The 19,149-nt window shown below is 39.5% G+C and overlaps 1 protein-coding gene across 1 annotated transcript in view; it reads right to left on the reverse strand.

Moving 5' to 3' along the window:
• Positions 1-3,453: 3,453 nt before the first annotated feature.
• The window catches only part of GHITM (growth hormone inducible transmembrane protein), a 16,338-nt gene continuing 642 nt past the window's right edge, over positions 3,454-19,149 (reverse strand). The window contains exons 2-9 of the mRNA XM_019502292.1: positions 17,691-17,846; positions 15,057-15,156; positions 13,968-14,079; positions 12,122-12,263; positions 10,763-10,871; positions 7,180-7,368; positions 5,954-6,125; positions 3,454-3,996 (exon numbers count right to left, since the gene is read on the reverse strand). Coding sequence (XP_019357837.1) covers positions 3,909-3,996; positions 5,954-6,125; positions 7,180-7,368; positions 10,763-10,871; positions 12,122-12,263; positions 13,968-14,079; positions 15,057-15,156; positions 17,691-17,819 — 1,041 coding nt within the window. The 5' untranslated portion in view covers positions 17,820-17,846 and the 3' untranslated portion in view covers positions 3,454-3,908. The remainder of the gene's footprint in view (positions 3,997-5,953; positions 6,126-7,179; positions 7,369-10,762; positions 10,872-12,121; positions 12,264-13,967; positions 14,080-15,056; positions 15,157-17,690; positions 17,847-19,149) is intronic.

The raw sequence follows: 19,149 nt of genomic DNA on the forward strand, positions 1-19,149 counted from the left end.
GATTTCTCAGACTCTCTAAATTTACAAGCGTATTTATATTAAAGACAGACAGAGATAAAAATACACCTTGGAGAAACAAAACAATAGTAAGTTACACAGAAATTTAGGAAGTTTACTTAAAGAAACTATCTATGCACAGGGCAAGATATCAAGATAACCTAAGGATAACCCAAGGCATGCAGGATTTCTTATCTCAGAACATTTAACTGAATTAAGCAGTACCAGCACTTTTGGTCTTTGTCTGTTTTTCTAGTCAAGTAAGCCAATTACTTCTACACAACTTAATCACAAAATGCAAAATATTTACTATTAAAAACCACAGGAATACTGTGGTGAGTAAAATTAATCTTGAATCTTGCAAGATTGGGCTCTGTTTGTACATTAAAGAAGTTAAATACTGAATTAGTAAGTTTAGTTGTTCATTCTTTTAGTTTGTTCAGCAAAGTCTTGTAATAGTGAGACATCAGGGTGACAGGGCTAAACTAGGGTGGCTATCATAGGAGGACAGAGGACAACCAGACTGTCCTCTAATCAATACAAAACACCACACCTTTATGTCCTCTATTTTTCTCTTCATGAGAAAAATCTGCTAGGTCTTCAGGATAGTACAATGGAGCTCAACCTTTTGGCACTGTGGGCCAGGTAAGGGGTATAGAGCCAGTCCCCATGTACCAGGATTGAGTGCTGGGGCCTTGTGCTGCCCTCACCTAGTCCTGCATGCGGGGCTTGAGCTACAAAGGCCCTGCATCACCCCTGTGCACCAGGAGTAGATTCTAGGGGCCTTGCACTGCTGAGTGGGGATTGGGCCCCATGCATGTGACCTAGTGCACCACTGTCCATGGGGCCACAGTCCACTCCTCATGGATCCATGGGGAGCTCTGTGGGTCGGATGATCAATGTTCCAGCAAAGCCTACACCACATCAATATATACTACTCACACAAAGGCTTTACTAAAGCATTGGCCAGAGTAGGCCTCATTAGTAAGCCTGACCAATGCATGGACTCCTCACATAAACATAACTTGGCATGTGGATCACACATGCATTCCTACCAAGATGGTATAAGATACGATAGTCTAGTACCCAGATAAGGCTGGAACAGGAACACCAGGACAGCACTTGAAACAAGCCCAGGTACAGGATGGTTTGAGATATTCAAGATACAGAGAGAATGCAATGCATAATTCGCTTTGAGCATTATAAGACGGAGAATTGGAAAGCAGGGGGATTTTGTAGCAGCTTAGGGGAATCTGTGTTGAGCTGATTACTTTGTCAGAGGTACAAATGATTTAACTTTTGGTCCAATGTACTTGTTAGACTAAAACATGTTAGGACTCTGCTTACAGATAGCAAACCTGGTCCAATCTTTGCTACTGAAAAAAAACACCCCAAAAAAAACAAGCCTGTGGTCATTCTTTAAGTCATAACTGGTGTTGGGATCCCCTGGCTGTGACTATTGCTGTCATCATAGTTCCTGAAGACTTCAGCACCAACAACAACACATCAGTAATGCCTGAAGATAACAACAAAGACACTGATAATCCCTGGCATAGCAGATACAAAAATCAGCAGGTTAAGATCGTTTCCCATCTTTTCCCCTTTGGTATAGCAGGCACTCTTGCTCAGTCTCGTAATATGTATGCTTGGAGTGGTGGCCACGTTTTACCATAAGGTAGGGAATCTTACTTTGATAGACTGCTTGGAAGTGGCTGTAATTTATGACTATAAAAAACAAACAAAAAAAAAAATTTCCAATTCATTGCTTTTAGAAATTTACTGAAACCAATGCAATCAGGGTGCAGTAGTTAGTACCGATACAGAAATCATATCCCCATGTTATGAAGTGCTGCCAATAAACACGGTATCATGGGCACTTTTGGATGAACTACTGTCTTGATGGTAGGTACTTAAGTGATGATAGATTATGACAGCATATCATCCCATACCATTACTAAGATTGCCAGAATTTTCTAAGATCATCAAGTTACTCTTAAAAAAAAAATAAGGATAGAATTTCAGCTTTTAGTTATTCATTTTTATAATTTAAACAAAAAAACCTGACTGAACTTCATTAGAAAATGTTTACATTGTATTTAAAATTTAAATTGGCAACACTTGTATTGATAAGAGGCTAGTGATTAAAGGGTACCTTTTAAATGAGGCCCTTGGAATGGGCTATGAACCTCTGCCTGTGTCAGCAATCACAAGTCTTTTGCTTGCTCAAAAAACCCAAACATAAAAGCCCACTCTCTCCAGCAAGATGATGTTCCTATTTGCACGTGGTAGTGCTGTCTTTATGCACACATGGAAAAAAAAAGATTAAACTTGGTACCTCCTGTATAAGGACTCAAACAAAAGGGAAGGATGAGGAAGAACAAAGGGGAAAGAAAAAAAAGAAGTTTGTGCCACTGCCAATCCTTACTCACTGTCTGTGTCTAAACTAAACAAAGGACTACAAAACAAATAGTTGTATGGCCAAACTGCTGGGTTACAACTTTATTGTGTCAGATATCAACTACACAAGCATAGCATTTTTTAGATGAAAGAAAACAAAAGCTTTGGTTTGATATGACCCATGCCAGAACTGGTCACTAAATTTTAGTACAGAAACAGTAAGATTTTTTTCCTTTTTTAAATAAAGATTTTTCAACAACACCTGGCACATAGTAATTTCAGAATATTTTCTGTTAATCCCATCTTGTAGTTGTTTGATTTATGAAGTAAGATGCTAGAAAAAGATAAATGCATCCTTGCTGAAGTTCACGATGAATCTTAGCATTCTTTGAGATCCCAAACTGCTACTAAAGTGGTAGTTTCTCTGGCAAGTCAGTATGACCCAAAACAGAATGAACTTTAAATGTCACCTGCATGGCATGTGCTTAGGGAAGGGAAAACTCAGGGATTTAAAGAAACTGAATGCAGGTCTCAATCCTTTTGTTTTAGCAGCACTCACACATGCTAAACATTCATCTGACCAGCTGATCATTCTAGATACAGACCTTGGGAGTTCACCACTGCAAGTGAGAGTTTAAACCATAGTATTTGCAGCAGGAATCGTGAACAAAAAACATCTACTAACTCAAATTGTGGATTCTGGGACTAATACTTCTATGGCTTGAAATTTTGGAGGTTAAACTGCTCAGTGCAAAAATCAAGTTACTGGGCATCCTCATCTTTCAAGGCTGCTTCAGAAAGGGGCTGAAGTTCTATCTATCCATAGGACAGACATTCTACTTAGTGCAAGCACAAGCATCTTCATGCTGCCTACCTCAATTCTGGTAAGTTCACAATGCTTCATCCAGTTCTTGAAGCCAGCATAGAGAAATACAAAGTTTTCTGCTAAGATGTTATAAAGGTCCGCCTATGATTGAGAAATTAAAACTAGTTTGTCGATATACAAATCACCCAGCTGTTACCAGACAGTACTAGCTTTCAAACACCATCCAGTTGTTCTTTTGTTACAAGATTCCTTATTCCAGTACCATCTCCTGAGCCAGCTTCCTGTATGCTTTATTCCTCTTTTTTTGAGAGCTACCTTGTACAAAAAAAGAGCGAGTTACTGAACTATATGCTTGAAAAAAAAATATTTCAGATGGACAGGCTTCATATTGGTTGCATATATTTAGAATGTAAGTTTGAGAATATGTACATATTTGAAAGTACTAGTTCAAATTCTTTTTTTTTTTTTTTTTAAAGCCACAAGTTAACTAAGAAATGTGTTCTTGAGGGGAAGAAAAATATTATTAATTCTGAATCACACTGTACCGTAACACAAAGAATGATGCTGAAATACTTCAAGCAGATTTGTATGAGCTTAGCATATAATACCACATTTTATTGGATAGGAGACCTAAGCAGACAGAGAAGTGTTTGGTGAGTGATCAGATAGATGCAAAGAAAAAAAAATGTCACTTTCTCTTTGCATTCCCACTACTAGCCAGCATAGTGGCCACCCGGATAAAGATGTTCAGCGTATCCATGTAGATGCCCAGACACCTAAGGAACAGAAAACCAGTCAGTTAAGTGACACCAATATAAAAGGGCAACAATAAATGACAAAAGTTTAAAAAGATCAAATTGATAAAGGCTCACAGAAGATCTAAAATTATGTAAATGGGGAAAAAAAAAAAAAAAAAAAAAAAAAGTCAGCGGGTTTAAAATGACACTGTTACATTTGAATTCCAAACACTAAAAGTAGTGCAAGTGTTACTAAAGGAAACTAGAGTTTGTGAGAGACTTTAGAGTTTTTACTTCTAATAGCACAAACTTTTCTCAGGCTACATTCTGAGAGGTGGTCAGTATTAAATACCCCCATATTACAGATGTGCATTGGGGAGGGAGGCAACAGGCATATCTATGCGTGCATTAATACTCTTTAGTTAATGACATTAAATCTGGTACCTCCAAGCATTTTGTACATGTGCTCCAGGAGTGGAGGTGGGGAGGGATGCCCACACTTTAATCAGAATGGCTCTGAGAGCTGCTCTAATTAAAAGTGCCCAGAGCATCTCACATATCAGTATTTGCACATTTCAAAATGGTGGCGGGGTGCTTTGTCTAAAACTTGAACAAGCTTTAAAGTCTCCCACCACCATTTTGAAGCGTGGTGATGCTGGTACACGTTATGTGGAGGCTGGTTGGAGTATGACAATTACCATGCTCCAACACACTACAATTACAGCACATCAGAGCAGGCTCCTGGCTCATTCATAGGCACCCTCCACTGTGAGATACTAAGAAAATGCACATTAGCCTGTCTTAAGGCGCATTAAAGCGCATGTGTAGATGTCACTTGAAAACCATTCTCTTTAAAGTGCACGTGTTGACACACCCACTGTGAGGTTAACTGACTTACAAGATCTCTTTGCATGCCAGTGACAGAATCAGAAACAGAACTTATGCCTCCCAAAACCTTCGCCATTTGACCAGGTAGCCATCTTACAATTAGTTTATATCTAAAAGATGTGAATCACCAAGATTCTGCATGATGAACAGCAGCCAAGTTATTTGTTAACAAGCAGCTAAAGGTTGAGGAAAATGCAGTTTGTCACAGGATCCTGCAGCAATAGTTTGTTTGGGGCAAGTTCTATTTTCACTGAGCTATTCTTTAGGTTACTGGGACCAGGATTTATAGGTCAACATTCTACATTCTTCTGGGCAGGTCCCCATGTCCTCCTTCCAGTTACCCCCATTCCTTTTCTTGTTAAAGCTAATAAGAGGAGAATCTTTTTCATGCAGTGTGTCATTAAAAGTGTGGAACTCCTTGCCACTAGATGTTGTGAAAGCTGACAGTTTAGAGAGATTCAAAAAGGGACTGGACAAATTCCAGAAGGAAGAGGGCACCAACAGCTATTGGGAATAGGAGTTAAGGATCCAGCCTCTGAATCAGAACTTCCCAGATGTTAAATGATGTAGGATGCAACTGAGAGGAGAATGGCAGAAAATAACCTTAGGTCATACCCAGATCATTCTCCCTTTCAGCATCCACTCTGCTACTGTTACACAGGATACGGGGCAAGATGGACTTATGGTCTGACCCAGTAAGTGGCAATTATGTTCTTTTAGGATCAAACTTATTTGCCCACCACTATTTCCCCCAGGGAGAATATACTAGTACAAGTATACTTTAGTAGTAGTACTAGTTTTAAGTAGTATAGGTATACTTTTGTACTACTTAGAAATGTATGTTTCGTCCTCCAAAACAAAGTAGAGTAAAAACATACTTCTAAATACAGTTGAATTGGTATCAGAGACCTAGCTCTGAGTGAAGACAGAAGTAATCCTTACTATTTGTAGCTAGTGTTCTTAGTTTTAGTGTAGTATAGTGACAGAGGCTAGAAATGCTAAAGTAATTTATGGGTTTCAATGTAATCAATTTAACTTGTTCAGGTAACAAAATTTACACAGATTAAAGTCTTCTGGAGAAGGAATACAGTGGGGAAAAAATACTTACGCATTGATGGGGTCATATTTTACTACTCCATAAAATGGATGAGTTTCTGCACGTTTAATAACATGTTGCGTATCATACAGCAGGAACAGGCCAAAGACTATCAATCCACCATAAACTGCTACAGAATATAGGCCAGCACCAAGTGCTGAAGTAGGAGGCAAAAACATAGATCCTAAAATAAAGTTTACAAAAATGATGTTAAAAAGATGCCCCGGCTCTTTCTGCTTATTAGTTATGCCACCATCTTTGTTACCTGATCAGAGTGTTGCTCAAATATTATCTATAATAAAGTCATGCAGAAAGGATCTTGGAAGAAGTTCCATGAGAGGTAAGGTTTTGTTAGGGAGATACCTTTAAAACAGACCTTAGCTGGCTTTCTGTGAGCAGGGACCTGATGAAGAATGTCTTGCAGTCCAAAGCATGTCTAACTTGACCCCAACTACATAGTTGGTCCAGTAAACGATATCACCCTAAGAAATCCTTTCCTCTCGCATAATTTCTGGACTACCACACCTACAATACCACTCATACACTACCAAGAAATTTCATCTCATTTATGAAGCATCTTGTATGGCTGTTATTTTCATGGATTTGGTACTACAAAACACAGTAGGGAGTGACATTAAAATTTACAATACATTAATCAGATTATTACACTTTAAAGTCATGAAATTCTAGAGTGAATAGCTGTATCATAATATGAAGGGGTAATGGGGCACACATGCAACCTTCACTTAAGCATGAAAGTCCCGAAATGAAGAGGGTCCAGACTTAACTTACACTTCAAGCAATCTGAACGTTTAGCCTACCCCACTCCCCCAAGTTAAGAAAAAAACAAACAAAAACCCCAACAAAAACACACAACTCCTCAGGGAATTAAAAACAAGCTTTTTTAAAAATGTTACTTAAGTAAAATAAGAAAAGCCTGCTATGTTTTTTAACTGAGGTAAAGGTTACTTAAAGTTAAACAGGCTGATTCCATGCCCCCCCCCAACCCCGAGTTCCATAACAAGCCTATTTCTCAAGCTTCTCTACAGAGCGCTTTTAAAACAGTACAGAAGTGTTTGTGGACCGAAACATGACGACAGTTTGCAGACTGGAAAAACCTATGGGAGCAAGACAAATTTCTCACTAGCTAACTTTGCTTGTACCTTTCTCCACTTAGCCTTCATCATTAGCTGAATTAGCTTTAGACACTTATCAGAAATTTAGATTTTTTTATTTACCAATTGAAGATGCAACAATGAAGCCCAGGCCCACTCCTAGTGGTCCTCCTATGTTCAGAAACTTCTCACTTGGTGCACACATGGCCACCATTGAGAGACCTCCAACAATCCCTGCTGTGTACCAGGCAGCTCTGATCAGTAGAGGGCCACCCAAGAAGGCCAAAGGAGCCACCACTGCACCCATGACACCTAGAAAAGACAAGCAAGAAAAGTTGATGTACAATCATATTTGGTATTGAACAGTTGAAGACAAAGACCCTACCCATGGATAATGCTCAGTCAAATGTCAATGGACCAAATTCAGAGACTGGACTCGATGACCCATAAGTACTCTGTACTCGTTTACATTCTGTTCAATCCTACTGGGTTCAGAAGGCTTACTAGAGGGAAGAGCTAGCATGTAATTTACTGAAAAAAGAGTCATTCACCATGAAGTATGGTATTTAGAGGAAGTGAGCTACATTAATTTAGTTGAAGAAAAACGTCAGAAAAAGAATCCTCCTTTTTATGCTGGGTAGTGACAATAACAAGGACTTATTCAAAACTTAACCACTGCTAAGTGTTGAACAGGCAAAAGAAATGCTTTGTGCAGTATAGGACACTTAGCTTATCCCATAGGTACTTGAAACTGTAGTTGTAGTATGAAGAGGGAAGGATAGACTGCATAGCTATGCCAATATTAGAAAACCAGTCACATGCTTTAGGGTGCAAGCACTGTAACAAGCGCAGGAATTAAATACCATATTTACTTTAATGCCATATTGAACATCATGCTGTTTGAGAGAGGAATTAAGACAAGGTTCCCTCCCCTCACATGCCACCAGGAAGTGGGGCGGAGGGGGAGCCAGCACAAGCAGGGGGCAATACTACATGCCTCCCAACTGCCTGTCCCTCTGAGGGATGAATTAAAAGACAACCGTCCAATCAGATTCTACGTGTGGAACAGAGCAACAACAAATTTATAAAGTTTTCCATACATACAATCTAATTATTAGAGGGTCATCTTAAAATTTGAATAAGCAAGTATGGTATTAAGTTTGTAGAGAAGCCAAATATTAGCCTCCTTACATTCATCAAACCTTAAGATCTCAATAAGTTTTAGGATAGATGCCATCCAAGCCAAGAACGTCCCCCCCTCCCCCCCAATCAAAATCACATTTATGTATTTATAGTACAGGTTAAGTGGCATATATGGAAACCATAGCACTGCAAAGCTGCTGTTGACTTCGTAAATAAGAGGCAGCAGCTAATATATTTTTAGTGTGTTGGAAATGTAATACTGGTCTCAAATCTCAACTTGACTCCTATAAAGCAGCTGCCTATCAACTACCCCTTATTTGAAACCCATTGTTTTGGGTATAGTTTTTGGCTCCTCTCTCCCTACAGTGAAGGGAATGTGGGGATATTTAATTTGTGTATGAATTATGACAAAAAAAAGCCACAATACACACAAGAAAGAGAGGTACACAAGTTGTTCATTCAGATACAGAGAATTAAAATTCTTTTACTGAGACGCTTATTTCCCCAAGAACAATTTCAGATTGTCAGATCATAACTCACTTAAGGGAATATTGCAGAAATAAAAAGATTCACTTACTGTACAATATTTATTCAGCTTCTAAGAGTGTAAGTGTACAGCAGCTAACTAGCAACTCCTATCAAGATGAGTGTCATGGTGCTGTTCTAACACCTTCTCACTTATCTATAAAGTTGATGGCTCACTAGAAATATGGTGACAACAGGAAACACACTGAAAGCGACTGGCTTACATCCAAGTAATCTGAATGACACTAAAGTATTGTCACAGATCAAAACTGCACACATTTACAGAAATAAAACCAATCCAAGTAACACCCAACTCACCCACTTTAGAACTCTAGAAGTAGTCTATTGCACAAGCACTCATACAACCTGATTATACAAAATTTGATGAGGCAATTACTACTAGAACAGTACTTATAATGCCATGTTACCGTAAGGCAATCATTCAGCTGGTAAATTGAAAAAGACACCAAGAGGCAAGTAGTTCCATGTATTAATATTTTTGGTTTAATGTCAATGTATCTTCATATAACAACAGAAAAGTTACAGTTCTTTAGAAGATTACACGTGACAAACATTTCTACCTACAAATTCACTTACTGTAACCAAGATCAGATTAAAAATTTTAGTTAAATTTCTACAGTTGATGGTACTTTTTCTACTGTCAATTTCAGTTGTGTAGAAAGGGAGCAGTCTCTCAGGCTCTTCAGAGCAACAGCAAATCCAACAAAAAGGGACAGGTGGAAACTCACCTGCTATTTACCAGGACATTTTGAACTGACCCGAAGAAAAAGCGACAAGGGAACAGAACACTCCAAAGTCATTTATTTTCAGTAATATGGACAGATGCCTCCTTCACAGCACTACAATTGTGCAATCTAATCAGACAAGCACCTCAGCTAACTCACTAGAATTGTTTCAGCTGCCTACTCCTATTCTGCAGGAAGTGAAGCAAATTTATTTGCTACTGAGTGAAACTAAATGGCAGTAACTTACCATTCATTTACCACAGGGTGGAGCAGACAGTTGAATCTGTCAGAGGAAAAAATTTTGCCATACTGCAGTAAGCGTGCTCCCTTTCAAATCAGTTTAACTGATTCATCTGTCTATACCTTCAGCTTTGGACTAGGATTTTAAAGGGCAGTTTCCGATTATTTAAAATTTTCAAGAAGTGTTTGAAAGCCAGTTGTAACTAATTATGAAAACATTCAATATGCTACTTGTTTATCACTAACTTCCATGTTCTGAATTAGAAAATTGAAGAGATTCGTTGAAAGCTGATGAGATTCATCGGTCGCATACAGGACAAGCCACTCCAACTAGGACTTTACACTTCTTCCAGCACTCAGTCTGGATTAGTTTTCAAATGCTCAAGTATCCTTCTGAATCTCCACAGGAAGGTTAAACTGTTCTTTTATTCTGGGCTGTCAACATCTCACCTAATACAAATGCTTAGCTGTACCTAACCGACTAGCTCAGAGGACATGTTATAGAACATATAAAAAGGGGGAAAAGAGGAATTTACTACATTTGGAAAGCTTTTAGATTGAAAGAAGGTCCTTGGATACTCTGTGCCTGACTAGTGAATGAAAGGTTATGACTCACTCTAAGACTTTACAAACACTTTTTCCCCTGTTTTCTATTTTATTTAGAAACTGTTGATAGGAAAAGGAATTCCAGGAGCCCCTCCACAGAGGTGGACCTGCTATTGGTCTGTTTGTATTTAAACATACCAGATTGTTGAATACTAGACAATGTATTTGATACACGGGCCAGGAGGCACCTTTAGAACTAAGCCATAAAACAGTAAGGATATTTTGAGACAGTATTCTTCAAACATCTACACAGAAATTACTTCAGAAAAGAAGGATTAGAAGTTCAATTCTCTCTCAAAAACTACTTAATTCATTATTATTCTGAAAGGCAGTCTGATTTTGCTAAGAACACCCCTCCCCACTTACTTACACCCCACATGCTTTTTATTTAAGCCATCTGATGTTGAGTTGTTTTAATATTCATACTGGAAGATAAGACCACATACCTGAATGCAACATCCAGGCCAGGTGTTTGGCACCAGGACTACTGTCATAGGGTATTGACCTAACCAGCATTCCAGCACCAATCATAGCAGCAAACGTTGCACCTATTGCCTGTAACAAAGCAGTACAAGCTAGAAAATTCACAAACATTATTCCTTTCAACTTCCCTCTAGAACTCGATGGCTTGACTTATCAGTGTACAAACACATAGACCAGAACCATGCAATTCTGTAGGCTCCTTGAAAGAAGGCTGCATAGTTATATAAAGCCACAGTTGGAGAACTTAGAGAAAGTCTGGATTACTGGCTCAAATGCAGCAGCATGCTAAAAATCAGTGTGGTGTCTATGACAGTGGTTCTCAACCTTTTTTGTACTAGGACCCATTTGTAAACATCAGTGGCCAGTCCCGACCTAGTGTCCCTCATGCCAAGGCCTGAGCCCCAGGGTGTGGGGACCCTGAAGCAGCCCCCTGCAGGCTGGGCATCTGATAGCCTGTAAGAGAAAAGCCACAGTTTCCCATGATTTTCTCCTTTAAAAAGGAGAATCCAAATTTAAAGTTTGTTGATCCTTTCTTAAAGCTTGTTCATGACCGTTTCATATATTCTTGTGACCCACTTTTGGGTCATGACCCACAGGTTGAGAAACACTGGTCTATGACACCTTATAGTAAATATAAACAAGTCAAAACAGCCAGTTTCAATGATGTCCCTTTTCACTTGGAAACTTGGTAAGTCTGGTCAATTCTGAAGTTATGTTGGTCAATTTCAGCCTCGATATTTAGTGATGGATAGCAGCAACTCCAGCTCGAATTATGCCAGTTCCTTGTGTGTCCAAACTTCTTGGGCTACCTTGGGAGTTGTGGAGGCAGTCTTGCACAATAAGCCACCTTCAACTATGGACTCCTCAGCAGCTAGCTAGGCAGGCTACACAGAAGTTAGTAGGAAAACTGGACAGGTCTCCTGAAGGCAGGGTTTCAACATTTGGGTTTTTTATTGGGTTTCTTTTTTTTTTTTTTTAAACAAAGTTTCTCTATAAACAAGTATTTAAAAAAAAATCAGAATTTCTAGCCAGCTCCAGTCTTCAGTTAAACTGACACAAAAAGCAGTGACTGGTCATTCTGTATTTCACCAAACATAGGGTGCTTCTGAATAGGAACCTCCTGCTCTGTTATATTGGGGCAGAGGGCAGAGCGAGCCTTCACTGATACATAAAAGTTCGTAGTCGCTAGCTATTTAAAGACCCCATACTGCTAGTACCAGCTGTCAGAACCAGGGCAGCTTTTAGCTCACTGAATACATCTTATATGAGAATGTACTGTTCTCAATATTGAAAGTTCTGTTGAAGAGTCCAAATCAGCTTACCAACCAAGATCCCTTTGTCATGAGCCTCATGAGTGCAGGAGATCTGCTGACTGCTACAGCAGATAGTGCTGTCAAGCCAATGCTTCCTGCAAAGTACATGTAGGTAGAATGGATTCTGTCTTTCACATACTGAGGCCAAATACTTAAAAAAAAAAAAAAAAAGAGAAGAAGATTTGATGAATAGTCATCTTATTATCTGTTCATATAGCTCTTGCTAGTCATTTTTCATTTTAGTACCACTGAGTTGTAACTATTCAGAACATGTAACAGTGACTCAACCAGAAACCTGGGGCATTGAGACCCTTAAGTGTGCCACAAGGAAGGAGGAAATAAGTCAGGTGGGAGTAGACAAACATATAAGCATAGGCTTGGGTTCTTCATGCCTAGCTGCTGCCCCCCACACCCCTCCCTGACTGGGCCCCTCTGCAAGAAGGCAAACACTATAATTAATTTAGTTTTTGAAGTGGGGTGCTGTTTAATTCACAGAAGTTATGGAGGCATGCCTCAAGCCTAAAAAGGCTCTTAGAACAGCGGTACTCAGAGTGGCATGCACCATTCAGTTTAGACTTCTGCTGCAAGTTATACTAGCCTTTGAATATGTTAGCTTCGCTTCCACCAAGTTGCTTGCAAAGAATTGTATTAGTTAAGTTTAGGAAGATGTTCTATTACAAACAGAAAAAAACAAAAACAAAAAACCAACATTTTCAAGTCTTCCTTCCAGCGCATAAGCTGCTTTTGAAGTATACTCACAGTCATTACTTAAAGTTTAAACACAGTATAAAAAAGGAAGTATTTGTAGAATGTGCATCAGCCATAACCTGCTTAGTAACGAGATGAAAAGTCACCAAGGTATCTCTTAAAATACCTTAGACCTTCTGTACTGCCATTCCTAAATACAGTTAAGGAAGGATCATACTACAAACAGAACATTTCTTCCTTGACAGCTGAGGTGTGCTGTATGCTTCCTATCATTTAACTTTTTGATAAAAGGTGTTATTTCTGGCTGATGAAACAGCAGCAGTTCAGAGAAATACAAACTAGTCCCCAGCGTGTTAACACAGATGATGATCAATGGCAATATTTACACAAGAGAAGACTAAAATGAGATGCTACTTTCTATATTCTTTTGTTTTTAGTTCAGTTCCAATATTGGGTAGAATTCTTAATTTTAAGTGCGCATTTCTTTAAGTTTCATTAGACTTGATTTTAATGCAGGTAGGCTTTTTCATTAAACAGTTTGCTATACATCCACTGTAGATGTGGAACAGAATTTATTATGCCAAGGGCAGATGCTTCTTGTAAGTAATAAGTGTTCACAAGAGACAGATAGGCAGGCAATAGTTATGACCCTGATCACAATATTCTAATTTTCTTACAGCTCTAGGTGAATTTCAGGCAGTTACTTTTGCTTATTGAACAAAGTCTCAGAGGAATGTCAGGTAATGTAGTCTCAACTACTGCTTTCACACAGAGGATGTCAGCCCTCCTCCCCCTCCTGTATTTTTCACTCTCGACATTCTCCAGGCAAGAGTCTATAGATACACAACCTATGAGGGTGGGAGCCAAGCTACATTTACAGGATTTGCAAGCTTAGGAATGAGGTTGTTGTCATTTATAGTAGTCAGCCAAACTGCTTTTAAAGCTCAAGTTTAACATTTGTTTTCATTTTTGTGTATAAACAAGAAGCTTGCTGCCAAGTCAGCAGGGATTTGTCTTTTTAAAAAAATTCTGTTTAAAAGGTAGAGATGTCTGCTGGAGAGTATTGGCCAAGGGAAGTCACGCAAGTCAACATGTTGCATCTTACATAACCTATACTGAAACCATAATAAGTTTGTACTTTACTTACATGGCTTTTTCAAGAGCTCCAACCTCATTTGATATCCCCAATCCATAATAACAGAGAGCTCCAAGGCCAACAGCTGCCCCTCCAGCGACAACCCATCTTCCCATCTGATCCACTGTACAACAGAAGAAAATTTTGATATTTCTATAAATGTCATTTCCTAGGATAAGTAAACAGAAGCACTTTTCCAAGTGTCAGTTTAATTATGCCTGTTCATATCTGATCCTGGGAAGATAACTTTATGCCCTAAGAAACAGAAGCTTTTACATTAACAGTTTTAAATTACTAGGAATCTCCTAAACATTTCTTCAGTTCCCTGAAACCAAGGTAAAACAAGAATAGCAACTCACTGTCATGAATTCTCCTTGGACAGCTACCCAAGGTAACAGCTGGCAACTACCTATATAGATTAACATTTATTTCTTAAGTTTTAAGTACACTGATCCTCAACACAAAAGGAGCCATTTAAACTATACAGTTAGTAAAATATAGAATCAAAGATCTGTGACTTTTTCCATCAGACCAAGGCTACCCAATTAGTTAGCAATATACATCATTTCATCATAGGTGGAATAGAATTAGATGAAGAACCATGGCAGGGGACTAGATTTGAACCAGAAGGGACTTGCCAATTCATCAATTCTATGATTCTAACTGCTTTATTTGAGATAAAGTATTTGTAAAAGAGAGGTCAAGGCTTCTCAGGGATGTTACCAAGCCACACAAAATACAAGTCTTACATATAACATATACAAGATCTTTCCTCCTCTCCCCTGACATTAAAGACACATTTTTCAGAAACCACAGAAGATGATCTAATTCTTTCTAAGTTCAGGAATTTGGATTAATACTTTAAGTTAAAAGATAACAGTTGTAAAAAGTGCACTGACAACAGAAGTTATTCCACACCAATTCGAGCTTTCTGTGATATGAAATGCTGCAAGTGACTTGTTCTTTTTATTTATTTTTAAAGTGATCTGTCCACACTATGGTCAGTCTAATTTTTATTTTTAATTTTTTTAATCCAGGAAAACCAAAATTAAAGTTAAAGCAGCACTGCACTTAATCTTCAAACTCCTTATTTGGAATTACCTTTAAAAGCAGTTTCCATTGATGGCTCAAAGGCTGCTTTTTTGATGTCTAGCCCACTTTTTCCAGGTCGTATACCGATTCTTGTTTTGGTGGCATATCCCTGTTATATTTGGATAGAAAAAAAAAGTTATTAAATTATGTGATCAAAGATTAGATTTATACATTAAAAGCCAGAAGCTACTAAAGAACAAAGAAGGTAAAACAAGAACTTCCAGATTTCATTACCTCCGACTATGACTGCTTTTTGCTTGGGGATCCCTAGTTTATGGTAGCTAAAAAGTTAATTTACTAAACACATTGACTGCTAGTAGGAATTTGAGATGCACATTGAAAACCCACTCTGAACTCCTGGACACTATTCTGGTATACAGGCAACCCCCGCTTAACACAGTTTCACTATAGCACTCATGTAAAATACATATCTGGTTCCACTTAGCGCTCAGAACATTTTGTTATAACACTCAGTGTGAGGCTGGGGAGGAGTGGCTGCAGAGAGTTCAGAGGTGAGTGGCAGCTGGAGGGGGCACAGGGTGGAGCAGCAGGAGAGCAGGATTTGCACCTGCACGTGGTGCTGAAGCCGGTGGGGAGAAGCAGTGGCGGTGAGAAAGCAGGGCAGGGGGGCAGCATGACCATGGAGCCCGGACTGGTACCCAGGGCCAGGGCTGGCAGGGCAGGGTGGCAGGAGTCCACAGCTGGTAGGCAGGTGGGGAGGAATGGCGGCGACAGCAAGAAGGGGCGGCAGAACACGTGTACATCGTCACTTGCTCTAGGCTGTGATGGGACCAAGCCTGCAGAGCCCCCGTCCCCAGACTGCAGACCACGTCCTGTTCTGGTCGCATTCACCTGCATGGCGTGAAAACCGACCTGAGCCTGCAGCAATCTGGTAGCGGCAGATAGTTCCGGAGTTGGGTGCCCCTGCTGGGCAAAGCAGCACATGGGTGCTGGTGGGTAGGTGAACCCACTGCTTCCAAGGTGCCAGCTGGAGCCCTGCTGTGTAGGGTCTGGGCCGGCAAATTGTGCAGAACCAATTACATTTATTTACATTAAACCCTATAAGGAATTGGGTTTCACGTAACACCGTTTTGCTTAGCACTCTGTTTTTCAGGAACCAATTAAGAGCACTAAGCAAGGGTTGCCTGTACCCAGACATCTCTGTAATGCAGGGCTGTCAACTGGGGGTACGCGTACTCCCAGGGGTAGTTGGAAAAGGGGCTAACAGGTATGTGCAGGTGGGTGCAGATGGCACACTGCCACCCACCACCCCACACTGCCGCCTCACAGGAGCAGGGGTTGGGGAATGGGGGGCAAGGGCAGCAGCTCCCCTCTGCAGGCCACACTGGCTCCACCTGGCTGGCCAGACATGGGGGGGTGAGGCGGAACTCTTATGCAGCATCTGCCGCCACCATCCACCACCCTGCGCAAGCCCTCTCTTCGCTCTGCGTTCAGCCACCGCCACCCTCCCACCCGCCGGAAGTGTACCAAGAAGGGTACACTCCTTTGACAGATGTTAAAAACCCATGCTGTAATGCATTCTTAAATATGCTACATTGCAGTTAAAGATATCTGTGTTATTTTAAACAGCCTTGAATGCTGCCACTTTCATTAATATGATTATTGAACAGAATAATAGCTCCTCACCTTCTTTACCTCCCAAAACACTAAAAATGTCAGAATGAAGTGAAAAAACCCAAGTTTACAGCAATAAAATGGCTCAATATTTGCTGTCTAATGTTTGATTGCATAGCATGGAAGAAGATGGAGACTGAACTTTAACTGATTACTACAGTTATAGGTATAGCAGTTGGGCTGTCACCAAAGTTACCTCTACGAATGTCTAAGCCATACCTTGGAGGGTCAAGATGAAATAAGGGTCTAAAAATTAAAGACTTTAGGCCTGACATGTTTTAAAAGAAATCTGCATTCAGATGCATTGAGCTCCTGAAATAAAAGTGAATGACTTTCACTGATGAAAACAGAAAGTCATTCATCAGAAAGCCATTATAAGAGTTGTTAATGTAACCCTTTCAGTTCATAAGCAGGTTTGTTTCCCCAATACTGGCCTGTTAGCACTCAGGTGTTGTTTTTTTTTGTTTTAATTAAAGAAAAAATGCTTGAAAGATGTTTGGCTCCAATTTAGACAACATAAGATAAAGAGTGGTCAAGAATTAGCTTCAGCACAATTTTCTTTATGCTATATCTGTGACAAACAACTATTGGGAACTAAACTTTTATATTTTTCACATTAACAAACCTCTACTCAGTCTACCTGGGAAACGTATCTACACAACTCTGCAAGGAAGGATAACCACCTGAAGGCTAGGTTTAAACTGTGGGCTTGTTAGTGTCTTGTTTTAATATGACAAATGCATTTTTTAATAAAACGCAAGTGAGACACTGTTACTTCAAAATGAGAATAAGAGTCAAAGTATAAAATACATCAAAAACCCATGAAAATCTACATACAAAAGAGTATATTTAGAAGTAATGTGGAAATCAACTTATGAATTTTGAAAGGTGCCAGATTAGAGATGCTTGAGACAAGGACTCTAAGTCAGGGATGGGCAATAATTTGGGCTGGAGGGACTTGATGAGCCGAATGGTCTGTTGTGATGCAATAAAGAAAACCTATTTCACCTGGTTTTGCTGCCAAAGCCACTGACTTGGCCTTATGCTGGAATTTCTCAGAGCTGGAGGGCAAGGCAGAGCAGGACGGAGATTTCGGCATGGCAGTGCCCGCAGACAGAATAGCCTTGCTGCCAGCATGGTTACTGCAAGTTATACAAGTGATTTCTGTAACAACACGAAAAAGATGGATTTTACACCTTGATTATAGTATTAGGAACAGCAGAATGAGTTCCAGCAGTAAGATCATATGGTGGATACATTACAGAAAACCTGTTACGCTAATCATCAAGTACAGTAAAAAGACCAACAACTATAATGAGACTCCTGGAGTTACAACATAGTTATCTCTGCTGCATCCTGACTGAGTATTTACTTACCTCTGCCTAGAAAATCATGTTTGATTTTTTAGCCTGGAACTTTAATACTATATGCTGACCAAAGCAGAGCAAGCAATTAGGGGCTGACATGAGGGAAAATTCCAACTTCCCTGTGCTCACAACTAGTGACTAACAATTGCAGGTTTGAGACCCTACAGCAACTAATTCCTGCTATAAGTAGTAGTGAGCTCCATGATGCGTCCACTTTTTTCTCTCATCCCAAATTCTCATGAAGGGTGGAACCCCCACAAGATTATCATGTATAAAGGATATTTACTCAAAAACCCAGCTACTAGGGAGTTGCACAAACAAAAAGATAGAATACACAAACAAAATCCCTGCCACGTTACATCACTCAAGCTTTTCATTTTCCCCCCACGAACAATTATCTAGCTTCAACTATTTAATAGTCAGGGGTCACGAACTACAGCACATGTTCTTTTGCATACAGGAAATACTGAAGGTTTCCACCAACTTTTAGCAAGTACGACTTACTTTAATAGTGAACACTTTCTCTCTCATTCTATAATATTATGTATTACACACTAAAACCATTTACGGTCAACTTTGATGACAGGACAAATCCAAGCTACCAACAAATTAGTTTGCAGCTAAATCATATTGACTATATTTATTCACAGACTATGCATCTGATGCGTAGCAGCTTTAAGTCTCATTTCAACATACTACAAGGTGAGTTCTAACAACATACTACAAGGTGAGTTCTAAGAATTTAAACAGGTGTTATAAACACAAAATTCTCTTTAGAGCCAACTGAAAAAAAATCTCTCTGACTTAAGATCACCAATACAGAACCAGCATCTTTCTGTTTATACAGCCCAATGTAGCCCTAAACTCTGATGCTTCATAAGCAATTAAAAAGTTAATATTAAATAAATCAGCTAAGTCAATTTCAATATAGTGGAAGAGAAAAAAAAATTAAAATTGTTATAGTTCTTAAGACAGAAAGCTTGCTTTGACATTCAGCTGTAAAGTGCCACTGCTTGACTTACAAAAAGCAAATCCCTCCAAACGCCAGTGGAGAATCATTTGGTCACAACACATCTAGGGTTTAAAAGCCATGGGGGGGG

Source organism: Gavialis gangeticus, unplaced genomic scaffold (assembly GCF_001723915.1).
Source record: "Gavialis gangeticus isolate Ggan-Ray unplaced genomic scaffold, GavGan_comp1, whole genome shotgun sequence".
Classification (NCBI taxonomy): Eukaryota; Metazoa; Chordata; order Crocodylia; family Gavialidae; genus Gavialis; species Gavialis gangeticus.